Source organism: Mobula hypostoma, chromosome 4, assembly GCF_963921235.1.
Source record: "Mobula hypostoma chromosome 4, sMobHyp1.1, whole genome shotgun sequence".
In the NCBI taxonomy this organism is placed as follows: domain Eukaryota; kingdom Metazoa; phylum Chordata; class Chondrichthyes; order Myliobatiformes; family Myliobatidae; genus Mobula; species Mobula hypostoma.
In genome coordinates, this window is record NC_086100.1 from 99649355 (window position 1) to 99663063 (window position 13709).

The 13709-nt window shown below is 41.7% G+C and overlaps 1 protein-coding gene across 1 annotated transcript in view; it reads left to right on the forward strand.

Moving 5' to 3' along the window:
* The window catches only part of cfi (complement factor I), a 205100-nt gene that overhangs the window by 167419 nt on the left and 23972 nt on the right, over positions 1 to 13709 (forward strand). The window contains exon 11 of the mRNA XM_063046272.1: positions 6305 to 6588. Within this exon, the coding sequence (XP_062902342.1) occupies positions 6305 to 6588 (284 nt within the window). The remainder of the gene's footprint in view (positions 1 to 6304; positions 6589 to 13709) is intronic.

Consider the following 13709-nt stretch of genomic DNA (forward strand, 5'->3'; position numbering starts at 1 on the left):
TTTTACAAACTCTAAACCATCTAGACCCCTAACAGTATGGGAGTCCCAATCAATATATGGAAAATTAAAATCCCTAACCACCACAACTTTATGTTTCCTGCAGTTACCTGCTATCTCTCTGCAGACTTGCTCTTCCAATTCTCGTTGACTATTGTGTGGTCTGTAATACAATCCCACTAATGTGGCCATACCTTTCCTGTTTCTCAGCTCCACCCATAAGGACTCAGTAGACAAGCCCTCTAATCTGTCCTGCCTGAGCACTGCTGTAATATTTTCCCTAACAAGCAATGCTACTCCCCCACCTTTCATTCCTCTGCCTCGATTACATCTGAAACATTGGAACCCTGTGGCATGTGGTCAATGTTTAGGGATCTCTTACAGGATGTTAGGGATAAATTTGTCCCAGTGAGGAAGACAAAGAATGGTAGGGTGAAGGAACCATGGGTGACAAGTGAGGTGGAAAATCTAGTCAGGTGGAAGAAGGCAGCATACATGAGGTTTAGGAAGCAAGGATCAGATGGGTCTATTTAGGAATATAGGGAAGCAGGAAAGGAGCTTAAGAAGGGGCAGAGAAGAGGAAGAAGGGGGCATGAGAAGACCTTGGCGAGTAGGGTAAAGGAAAACCCCAAGGCATTCTTCAATTATGTGAAGAAGAAAAGGATGACTGGAGTGAAGGTAGGACCGATTAGAGAAAAAGGTGGGAAGATGTGCCTGGAGGCTGTGGAAGTGAACGAGGTCCTCAATGAATACTTCTGTTTGGTATTCACCAATGAGAGGGAACTTGATGATGGTGAGGACAATATGAGTGAGGTTGATGTTCTGGAGCATGTTGATATTAAGGGAGAGGAGGTGTTGGCGTTGTTAAAATACATTAGGACAGATAAGTCCCTGGGGCCTGACAGAATATTCCCCAGGCTGCTCCACGAGGCGAGGAAAGAGATTGCTGAGCCTCTGGCTAGGACTTTTATGTCCTCGTTGTCTACGAGAATGGTACCGGAGGATTGTAGGGAGGCAAATGTTGTCCCCTTGTTGAAAAAATGTAGTAGGGATAGTCTGGGTAATTATAGAGCCTTATGTCTGTGGTGGGAAAGCTTTGGAAAAGATTCTTAGAGCTAGGATCTATGGGCATTTAGAGAATCATGGTCTGATCAGGGACAGACAGCATGGCTTTGTGATCATGTCTAACAAGCCTGATAGAGTTCTTTGAGGTGGTGACCAGGCATATAGAGGAGGGTAGTGCAATGAATGTGATCTGTATGGATTTTAGTAAGGCATTAGACCAGGTTCCACACGGTAGGCTTATTCAGAAAGTCAGAAGGCATGGATCCAGGGAAGTTTGGCCAGGTGGATTCAGAATTGGCTTGCCTGCAGAAGGCAGAGGGTCGTGGTGGAGGGAGTACATTTGGATTGGAGGGTTGTGACCAGTGGTGCCCCACAAGGATCAGTACTGGGATCTCTACTTTTCGTGATTTTTATTAACGACCTGGATGTGGGGGTAGAAGGGTGGGTTGGCAAGTTTGTAGATTACACAAAGGTTGGTGGTGTTGTAGATAGTGTAGAGGATTGTCGAAGATTGCAGTGAGACATTGATAGGATGCAGAAGTGGGCTGCCAAGTGGCAGATGGAGTTCAACCCGGAGAAGTGTGAGGTGGTACACTTTGGAAGGCCAAACTCCAAAGCAGAGTACAAAGTAAATGGCAGGATACTTGGTAGTGTGGAGGAGCAGAGGGATCTGGGGGTACATGTCCACAGACCCCTGAAAGCTGCCTCACATGTAGATAGGGTAGTTAAGAAAGCTTATGGGGTGTTAGCTTTCATAAGTCAAAGGATAGAGTTTAAGAGTTGTGCGGTAATGATGCAGCTCTATAAAACTCTGGTTAGGCCACATTGGAGTACTGTGTCCAGTTCTGGCTGCCTCACTATAGGAAGGATGAAGCATTGGAAAGGGTACAGAGGAGATTTACCAGGATGCTGCCAGGTTTAGAGAGTATGCATTATGATCAGAGATTAAGGGAGCTAGAGCTTTGCTCTTTGTAGAGAAGGAGGATGAGAGGAGACATGATAGAGGTATACAAGATATTAAGAGGAATAGATAGAGTGGACAGCCAGCGCCTCTTCCCCAGGGCACCACTGCTCAATACAAGAGGACATGGCTTTAAGGTAAGGGGTGAGAAGTTCAAGGGGGATATTAGAGGAAGGTTTTTTATTCAGAGAGTGGCTGGTGCATGGAATGCACTGCCTGAGTCAGTGGTGGAGGCAGATACACTAGTGAAGTTTAAGAGACTACTGGACGGGTATATGGAGGAATTTAAGGTGGGGATTATATGGGAGGCAGGGTTTGAAGTTTGGCACAACATTGTGGGCCGAAGGGCCTGTACTGTGCTGTACAATTCTATGTTCTATATGTTCTAATTCTACATGTACTTTTCCAAATGTGATATAAGTGAGTTCAATTTTATTTCCTCTACTCATCAGATGCAAACCTAAAGATTCACATTCCCCTTTTTAATGGTCATAATTATTTGTGTCCTTAATGGCCAGTGGGCCTATATCGCACAGTTTCTTCTGTCTGGCTGTTTATAGTAAGATAGATATTTGCAGCAAAGGAAGCTAATCTAATTTCACAATTTTAGGCTTGCTAAATTCTTGTATCTTACTGTTTCAAATATTCTCTTTTTCAAATATCCTCAATATTCTCTTAAAATCATTCTCTGTGATTGCGAAAGCAATCATCTGTGTAAAAAGAAATATCCAAACCTCTCTTTTTTATCAATCAATTTAAAATTGGCAATAATTTTCACTCATTTTCAACCTGATGAAATGTTTTTATCCTATTACATTATCGAAACATCTATTTTCTCCTGGACACTAACTGCAGTCTAATACTTTATCCAGAGAACATAGAATAGTACAGCACATTACAGGCCCTTCAGCCCACAATGTTGTGCTGACCCTCAAACCCTGTCTCCCATATAACCCCCCACCTTAAATTCCTCCATATACCTGTCTAGTAGTCTCTTAAACTTCACTAGTGTATCTGCCTCCACCACTGACTCAGGCAGTGCATTCCACGCACCAACCACTCTCTGAGTAAAAAACCTTCCTCTAATATCCCCCTTGAACTTCCCACCCCTTACCTTAAAGCCATGTCCTCTTGGTGTCCTGAGCAGTGGTGCCCTGGGGAAGAGGCGCTGGCTGTCCACTCTATCTATTCCTCTTATTATCTTGTACACCTCTATCATGTCTCCTCTCATCCTCCTTCTCTCCAAAGAGTAAAGCCCTAGCTCCCTTAATCTCTGATCATAATGCATACTCTCTAATCCTGGCAGCATCCTGGTAAATCTCCTCTGTACCCTTTCCAATGCTTCCACATCCTTCCTATAGTGAGACGACCAGAACTGGACACAGTACTCCAAGTGTGGCCTAACCAGAGTTTTATAGAGCTGCATCATGACCTCGCGACTCTTAAACTCTATCCCTCAACTTATGAAAGCTAACACCCCATAAGCTTTCTTAACTACCCTATCCACCTGTGAGGCAACTTTCAGGGATCCGTGGACATGTACCCCCAGATCCCTCTGCTCCTCCACACTACCAAGTATCCTGCCATTTACTTTGTACTCTGCCTTGGAGTTTGTCCTTCCAAAGTGTACCACCTCACACTTCTCCGGGTTGAACTCCATCTGCCACTTCTCAGCCTACTTCTGCATCCTATCAATGTCTCTCTGCAATCTTCGACAATCCTCTACACTATCTGCAGCACCACCAACGTTTGTGCCATCTGCAAACTTGCCAACCCACCCTTCTACCCCCATATCCAGGTCATTAATAAAAATCACGAAAATTAGAGGTTCCAGAACAGATCCTTGTGGGACACCGCTCGTCACAACCCTGCAATCTGAATGTACTCCCTCCACCATGACCCTTTGCCTTCTGCAGGCAAGCCAATTCTGAATCCACCTGGCCAAACTTCCCTGGATCCCATGCCTTCTGACTTTCTGAATAAGCCTACCATGTGGAACCTTGTCAAATGCCTTACTAAAATCCATATAGATCACATCCACTACACTACCCTCATCTATATGCCTGGTCACCTCCTCAAAGAACTCTATCAGGCTTGTTAGACACGATCTGCCCTTCACAAAGCCATACAAAGCCATACAAATTAATCTGTACTTTTTAAAACCTTGAATTACAAGACCACATTAATAAAACTGAAACTGCAATTTAGCCTTTTCATGAGTTTATTTTTCTGCATTCACACTTACACAAATTAAGTTTTCAACTTTTTGCTACATCATCTTAAATTATGCTGTCTGTATGTAAGAACAAATTCTGTTAATGCCTGTGTGTGTGTGGTTGTGTCGGTTCAAACTATTCTGGTAGACACACACAAAGGTCCAGTCGTTCCTTCTGATCGACTGTACTGCTTTTTAATTTTATCCATTTTGCAGTTCTCTGACTGTATTTGAATTTCTTTAATTTTATGTGCCTTACCATTGCCACAATTTTCTTACTGTGGACTTTATCAAATGAATTTTAAGCATCAATCGAGGCACAGTGATGATATGTTAATTACCCTGACTCCCCATTCTACCATTTCAAAGTGCAGCTTGTTTCCTGGAAATATTTGATAACTGCCTCTGATTAACACATTTAATTTTCATACCTCACATATTTTGTGAATATAAAATATATTCCATTGATTAGTCAATCTGAAATTACAAAAACCTGTTAAGTACAACTCTCTCTTTCTGGTTCCACATTTCAATCAAATATTATGGATAAGTTAATTGTAGTTAGGGTCTAAGTTAGTACAAACGTACATTGAACTTTGATGTTCTGGCCAGTACAGGTATTTATTTGAGCAAGACATAGGAATGTTAGTTCATCATTCTAGGGTTTAGATGTTTCCAATGCAATAGAGGGGGGTGTAAAAGAGCTGGGAGAATAGTATTATTGATCAAGGGGAATGTCACAATGGCATTTATAGAGAACATCCAGGAAGACTCAGTCAATATTAGGAATAGGAAAGGTTCAATCACAATGATGGGGCTGAACAATAGCCATCCCAGTAGCCAGCAACAGAGAGAGAAACAGATAGAGGCAGGTGATGGAAAGATGTAAAAGCAACAAGGTAGTTGGTAGTCGCAAGAGACTACAGATGCTAAAATCTGAAGCAAATATGGTGCAAAATGTAGGAATCTTTACCACTTAACATAAATCGAGCATTTCTAATGCTGAATGCCTGTTATCAAGGCCTGACAGAAACTGGTTTCAAGTCCCATTGATTTTAGAGTAACAGGTTCTGGAAACTTGTCTGTGAAATAAGGTGTCTGTAGGATTTGAGGAAGTGAACACAAGGGACAGAGAAGAATCTAGCAGAAACTTTTTTAAAACTGATGTCTGAATATGTTTTGACCTGGAAGCTCGTTTAAGGACTGCCAGCAAAACTGATTCCATGAGTGTAGGAAGCTAATCTTCTGCCATACCTACAATGTCTGTTTTGGGAAGAATCCTTCATCAGATGCTAACCCCATGGGTGTTTGGTATAAGTGACCACAATGAATGCAAACCAAATATTCTGACTGTAAATATTCTTATTTCAAACATGATACAGGTCAATGTAAAATTTTTCTTTTTTCTATTCACATTTGGGCAATGAAATCTAATAATTATAACAGCAAAATACTTTGTCTGATTTATCTGATACTTAAAATGCAAGCTGATCTTCACCCAGATTCCAAATACATACAGTTACTAAATGACTCAAGACCAATGAGTTGTTGTTTGGTTTGTGTCAGTTTTCCTTTAGTTTAAATAAATAGTTATCATTTATTATTCGCTGCCTATATGTTGACATCCTCCATTCACTCTTTGTTCAAATAATTAATTTACCACCATTTTTGTGATTGGCAATTTTTCCAATGGTTTCCATTCTGTGGATGGACAAATGGGCTTTAGAAACAAGAGAAAATCTGCAGATGCTGGAAGTCCAAAGCAACACATACAAAATGCTGGAGGAACTCAGCAGGTCAGGCAGCATCAATGGAAATGAATAAACAGTCAACATTTTGAGACCAAAGCCCTTCTTCAGGACTGGAAAGGAATTTATACCAGTAATCAGGATAGTTAGCAGCCCAAAAAGAATAAAGTAATCATTAAAAGACCTTGGAGATTGGAAATATGCTATTTATCCAGCATTACTGTCCTATGTCATTGGTATAATGTTGTATTTGACAAGATTTGTGATGTATTATGCTGTATTTGTGATGTCTTATGCTGTATTTCATTCTTATTCTAGATCCCACCAGTCCTCCAACTATGTAGTGAGGATTGGAAAGTATAATAAAAGAAATATTTCGAAGAGTGAAGACATTTTACCAATCGAGAAGATTGTTGTTCACTATAAATACAATTCCAAAACATATGAGAACGACATTGCCCTATTAAAAATAAAACATATTTATAAAAATGAAGAATGCATTCCACTGAGCGAAGATGTTCTACCAGTCTGTGTTCCCTGGACTGAGTACTTATTCAGACCTAACAAATCTTGTATCATTTCAGGCTGGGGTCAAGCAAAAGGTAACTTTACTATGTGCTAAATATTCTGAAGATTTTACTTTAAAAAGATGCATTTCTGACAAAATTGTCACTAATGACTTTAAGAGAAATTTAACTTTGCCTGGATTGGGGAGCATGCCTTTTGAGAATAGGTTGAGTGAACTTGGCCTTTTCTCCTTGGAGCGACGGAGGATGAGAGGTGACCTGATAGAGGTGTACAAGATAATGAGAAACATTGATCGTGTGGATAGTCAAAGGCTTTTTCCCAGGACTGAAATGACTAGTACGAGAGGGCATAGTTTTAAGGTGCTTAGAAGTAAGTACAGAGGAGTTGTCAGGGGTAAGGTCTTTACACAGAGTGGTGAGAGCGTGGAATGGGCTGCTGGCGATGATGGTGGAGGCGGATACGATAGGATCTTTTAACAGGAAGGCTTGAACAAAAACACCCACAAAGCACACATCTAAAATCTTCCAAGTCTGTAATATTTACAAGTGTATTCACACATTGTTAAAAGTACACATACATTATTTCAGTTATGGACAATGTAGCTGCAGTCTGCGGAAGCAACTCAACAGATTATGCAGCACCTATGGGAGAACCAAACTATTGACAGTTCAGGTCAAAACCCTGCATTAGGCAAACAAGTTTTGGTAAGGATGTGGCCAGAGAGCCAGAGAGCAGTAGAAACCACAAATACCCGATGACCTGGGCTACACAGCTGCCTGTGGCATTCATTGTCCTCTGGCTAAAGAAATTCCTCCTCATTTCCATTCTAAATGGATGTCCCTCTATTCTGATGCTGTGCCCTCTGGTCCTAGACTCCCCCACCATAGGAAATATCCTCTCCACATCCATTCTATTGAGGCTTTTCAACATTCGATAGGTTTCAATGAGATCCTCACGCATTCTTCTAAATACCGGCGAGTACAGGCCAATAGCCATCTAACTCTCCTCATATAGAACATAGAGCATAGAATAGTACAGCACAGTACAGGCCCTTCGGCCCACAATGTTGTGCCAACCCTCCAACCCTGCCTCCCATATAAGCCCCCACCTTAAATTCCTCCATATACCCATCCAGTAGTCTCTTAAACTTCACTAGTGTATCTGCCTCCACCACTGACTCAGGCAGTGCATTCCACGCACCAACCACTCTCTGAGTAAAAAACCTTCCTCTAATATCCCCCTTGAACTTCCCACCCCTTACCTTAAAGCCATGTCCTCTTGTATTGAGCAGTGGTGCCCTAGGGAAGAGGCACTGGCTATCCACTCTATCTATTCCTCTTATTATCTTGTACACCTCTAACATATGATAAACCTTTCATTCTTGAAATACTTTCTGTGAGCCTGCTCTAAATCTTCTCCAATGTCAGCAAATGCTTTCTTAGATAAGGGTTCCAATCTGCTCATGATGCTCTAAGTGAGGCCTCACCAGTACCTTATATAGCCTCAGCATTACATCCTATATTCTAGTCCTTTCAAAAATAATGCTAACGTTGCATTTGCCTTCCTCACCACTGATTCAGCCTGCAAGTTAACCTTTAGGGAATCCTGCATGAGGGCACCCAAGTCCCTTTGCACCTCTGATTTTTGAAATTTCTTACCCCATTTAGTTAATAGTCTATGTTTTTATTCCTTTTATCAAAGTGCATGATCGAACACTTTCCAACACTATATTTGATCTGCTGTTTCTTTGCCCATTCTCCTAATCTGGCTAAGTCCTTCTGTAGCCGCTCCACTACCTGCCCTTCCACCTTTGTATTGTGAAATCTGCATTCTGGTTCACAGTCCAGTCCATATTCCTTATTCCAGGTTTTCTGGTTTACCCCAGTTTCTGTTGCGGCAGCTGATTCTCATTTAGGCTGACTTCATAAATAGCTTCAGGATTCAGCCTCTGACTGGGGAGGCTGGCTGAGTTGGCTGGACTGGACTGGACTGGACTGGACTGGACTGGACGTGGGCTGTGTTTTGCTTGATGCGTGAATGTGGTTTGGAACCTGTTGAGGGAAAGAGAGTGGGGAAGGAATGGAAATTGCTGGGAGGGGGTTGTGTGGGTCTGGTAAGGGGTGGGGTTGAGGGAAAGAAAGTGGAGAAGGAGAGCGATAGAGACTTGGGACCAGAGGTAGGCAGCTGGGGAGAGGTGGATTACTGTGAAAGGAGAAATAAAGGGAATGAGGAGGTAGTGAGGGGTTGGATGAATAAAAACCAAGACAAAGGGAATGAAAGAATAAGAAATGATTGTGGAGAAAGCTCTGAAAGTGAGGAAGATGAACAAGCTCAGAGAGGAGGTGTTGTCATAATTAGGTTTAATGAGAAGGCTCAGGGACATATGAAGAAAATTAACCTGTTGTGCTAACAACTCTGACAAATAAGGTAGGGGAAATAGTATTTGCAGAAGTCCTTAATGATGGCAACTTATTGGTAAGATGTGCAAATGAGGAACAACTTGAGAAAGCACTCAAGCTAAAAGAGATTGGAAAATGCAAGGTGGAATACACTGGGAGGGTGGGAGCACAAAACAGTGGTTGTAAAGGAGTGATCATGGGTCATGGGGATACCAATGAGTATAAATATGGAGGAGATAGAGGAATATCAAAGGAGGGAAAGTAATGAATGTTCAAAGACTGAAAACAACAAAGGAGGGAGTGAAAAAGGAAAGTGAATCTGTATTGTTTGAATTTGAAGAAGAAAGAGTGCCAAGGAAGGTGTTCCTGGGTTTCATGAGTTACCCAGTAAGGGTGTATGTGCCAAAGCCACTGAGGTGCTATAATTGTCAAAGGTTTGGACATGTGGCTAAAAACTGTAAAAGGCAGAGGAGCTGTGCTAGATGTGGGGGTGATCATGAATATGGAAAGTGCGGAACAGGAGTTCAACCAAAATGCTGCAATTGTGGAGGAGCTCATAATGTTGCATATAGTGGGTGTGAGGTTGTCAGATGGGAGACTAAAATTCAAGAAATAAGAGTGAAAAGAAAGATCACTTATGCAGAAGCTGTAAGAATGTCAAGAGAACAGAATAATGCTCCTAATGAACAGGGAGCAATAGGGATACGAGAGATGCAATAAAGAACAAATGACAGGATTTATGTAGACAAAAAGGCTCTAGTAACATTCATTGCAGGAGTGATTAATAGTACGGCTGAGGTAAAGTCAAAAAGTGACAAAATTCAGCTGGTGGTAAAAGCAGCAGTGAACCATTTAGAGTTAGTAGGACTGACATGGGAGGAAGTGAGGGAGAACCTCAGTAATCAGTCAAGCCAGGAAGTGTCATGTGTTGGTTAATACTAATTATGGTGATTCTTTTACAATGGAATGCAAGGAGCTTACTGGCCAATAGCCAGGAATTCAAGCACTTTATTAAAGAAATGGTTGTAAAACCGAATGTAGTGTGTATTCAGGAAACTTGGTTAAAACCAACTTTAGACTTTGTGGTATATGGGTATACAATGATAAGGAAAGATAGAAATCTAGGGGGAGGAGTGGGTTGTGCTATGTTAATCAAGCAAGGTATACCATAGAGGGAGTACAAAGAAGGTTCACCAGATTGATTCCTGGGATGGCAGGTCTTTCATATGAAGAAAGACTGGATGAACTGGGCTTGTACTCGTTGGAATTTAGAAGATTGAGGGGGGATCTGATTGAAACGTATAAGATCCTAAAGGGATTGGACAGGCTAGATGCGGGAAGATTGTTCCCGATGTTGGGGAGGTCTAGAACGAGGGGTCACAGTTTGAGGATAGAGGGGAAGCCTTTTAGGACCGAGGTTAGGAAAAACTTCTTCACACAGAGAGTGGTGAATCTGTGGAATTCTCTGCCACAGCAAACTGTTGAGGCCAGTTCATTAGCTATGTTTAAAAGGAAGTTAGATATGGCCCTTGTGGCTACAGGGGTCAGGGGGTATGGAGGGAAGGCTGGGTTCTGAGTTGGATGATCAGCCATGATCATAATAAATGGCGGTGCAGGCTCGAAGGGTCGAATGGCCTACTCCTGCACCTATTTTCTATGTTTCTATGTTTCTATATAGGATACTGGAAAAAGGAGATGATCAGGAATACATAGTGGTGGAAGTGTGGGAGAGTGGGGAGGGAGTGGTTATAATTAACTACTACAATCCATGTAAAAGGTTGGATTTAGACAGCCTATTAAAGATATAAGGACAAAACAGACATAAAGTAGTGTGGTGTGCAGATTTCGATGCTCATAGCACAATATGGGGGGATCAGATTACAGATCCAAATGGAAAGGTAATTGAAGATTTGATGGAAGAAAGGGATTTGGTGTGTATGAATGATGGTAGCGGCACAAGGATAGATATAACAGGAACTGAGTCAGTGTTATATATTATGTTAGTGTCTAATACCTTGGCTGGCATTAGTAACTGGGGAGTTTGGACTGCTTCAACAGTAGGCAGTGATCACTACCCAGTTTTGTGTTCAGTGGGTGAAAGAGTTGAAGTAAGACCAGGTGGCGGAACCCCAAAGTGGGTGTTTGAAAAAGCTGATTGGGGTAAGTTCCAGAAGTTGAGTGAAGAAGGGTTGACAAAGATAGATATTTCTGGAAATGTAGATGAATTAAGCAGTCAGGTGACTTCAGCAATTATCATGGCAGCAGAAGGATCTATACCTAGGAGTAAAATTAGGATGAATAGAAAACTGGTACCATGGTGGACAGAGGAATGTTGTCAGGCTGTAAAAAAACAGAAATAGAGCATTCAGGCTAGTTAAAAGAACCCATAATATGCAGCATTTGGTTCAATATAAGAAAGCACAGGCAGTCGTGAGAAGAACTATACGTCAAGCTAAGAGGGCAAGTTGGAGGAGTTTTTGCGACAAGGTAGGAAGAACAACACCTGTGGGAGAGATATGGGGAATGATTAAGAGGATGGGAGGAGATAGAAGGGAATGGGAATATCCAGTAATGATATCTGAGGAGGAAACTGCAGTCTCCAGTAGGGATAAGGCTGAGGTCATGGCCAAGTCATTTGTACTGATACACAGTTCAGAAAATTCGTCTGAAGAAGGGAGAAGAAGAAGGGAAAGAATAATGAGCCAACACCCAGGTGTGTTAAGCAGGAGGGAAGGAACAGATGATATAATTGATGATCCATTTACATTAGCAGAAATGGTGAGAGCAATAAAGAAATCGAGACCAACCTCCCCAGGGAAAGATCTGATATGCTCTGTGATGCTAAAAACTCTAGGAGAAGGAGTGCTCTTGAAGTTGCTGCATTTTTATAACAGAGTGTGGGAGGAGGGAAGATTACCAAGTGCATGGAAAGAAGCAGTAGTAATTCCAATAAGGAAGCCTGGCAAGGATCTGTCAAAACCCACTAGCTACAGACCAATTGCATTAACATCAAGTATATGTAAGATAATGGAAAGGATGATAACAGAATGGTTATCATATGAGCTTGAGAAAAGGGGAATGCTGGCAAGTTATCAGAGTGGTTTTAGAAAGGAAGGAATTCCATGGACTCAGTGATTATGTTAGAGACTGAAATAAGGAAGGCCCAGACAAATAGAGAGTCAGTAGTGGCAGTGTTCTTTGACATTGAAAAAGCCTATGATATGTTGTGGAAGGAAGGATTATTAACTAAACTGCACAAGATGGGGGTTGGTAGGAGAGTTTTTGATTGGATTAAAGATTTTTTGTTTGGTAGGAAAATTCAAGTTCGGATTGGATCAGAATTATCAAAACAGTACATAGTGGAAAATGGCACACCTCAAGGTAGTGTGATTAGCCCGTTACTTTTCATCATTATGATCAATGATGTCTTCACAAACGTACCAGTGGATATAGGTAGGTCACTGTTTGCGGATGATGGGGCCTTGTGGAAAAGAGGCAGGAACATGGACCATATAATCAGGAAACTACAAGAAGCAATTGATGAAGTGGTGGAGTGGAATTATGATTGGGGATGTAGATTTTCAGTAGACAAAACTCAAACTATTTTTTTTTACCAGGAAAAGAGTTGAGGTAGGGAAGAAGTTAAGGATGTATGGGGTTGAATTAGAAAGGGTTGCATCATTTAAATTTCTGGGAGTTATATTTGATTCACAATTAACATGGGCAGACCATATCAGGAAAGTTGAGGAGAAATGTAAAAAGTAATAAATGTGATGAGATGTTTGACTGGTAGGGAATGGGGAGCAAGTTGTTCAGCTTTGAAGAGGATGTATGTGGCTTTAGTAAGATCTGTACTGGATTATGGACATGTAGTATATGGATCAGCAACTAGGTCTCTTATAAGGAAACTGGATGTGATTCAGGCTCAGGCCTTGAGAGTGTGCAGTGGGGCTTTTAAAACGTCACCAGTGTCAGCCCTACAGGTAGAAATGGGAATAATGCCTTTGGAACTAAGAAGGATGCAACTGATGGCAAACTACTGGGCTAACTTGCCAGGGGCACAATGATTCTCACCCTACTAAAGGAGTGTTGCAGGAGTGTTGGGAAAATGGGAGGTTTCAGAGGGATACCTTTAGTCGGGTAGGGAATGATATTGCGAAAGAATGTGGAGTATTTGATCTGAGGATAAGTCCTTCAGTAGCTTATCCGGTTGTAGCTCCATGGAAGCTTGTATGGCCTGACATAGACTGGCATTTGTTAGAGGTAAAAAGGAAAGAAAGATATAAAACAGATTTGGTAAATGCATTTAACTGTCATGTGATGGAAAAGTATAGTGATTATACTCACATTTATACGGATGGTGCGAAGGAACCTGAAACAGGAATGACAGGGTTTGGGGTGGTTATACCAGCAAAAGAAATTGGAATCAGCAGAAGAACATCTAATAAGTTAGGGGTGTTTACAGCGGAGATGCTGGCAGTGTTGGTTACGTTGCAATGGGTGCAGAAAGCCAGACAAGCCAAAGCATTGATGTGTTCAGATTCATCCTCAGTTCTAGCAAGTTTAAGGTCTCTTCACACAAGCAGTCGGCAAGATGTACTTTATGAAGTCCTTCAGTTAGTTACAAGAATTGCAAATCAGGGAGGTCAGGTAAAATTTCTATGGGTTCCAGCACATGTAGGGGTGAAGGGGAATGAGAGGGTGGATGAGTTGGCAAAGAGGGCGTTAAAGAAAGAAAATGTGGAAATGCACATTAGTATCAGTAAAGCAGAGGTTAAGTGTGTAATCTGGGAAAA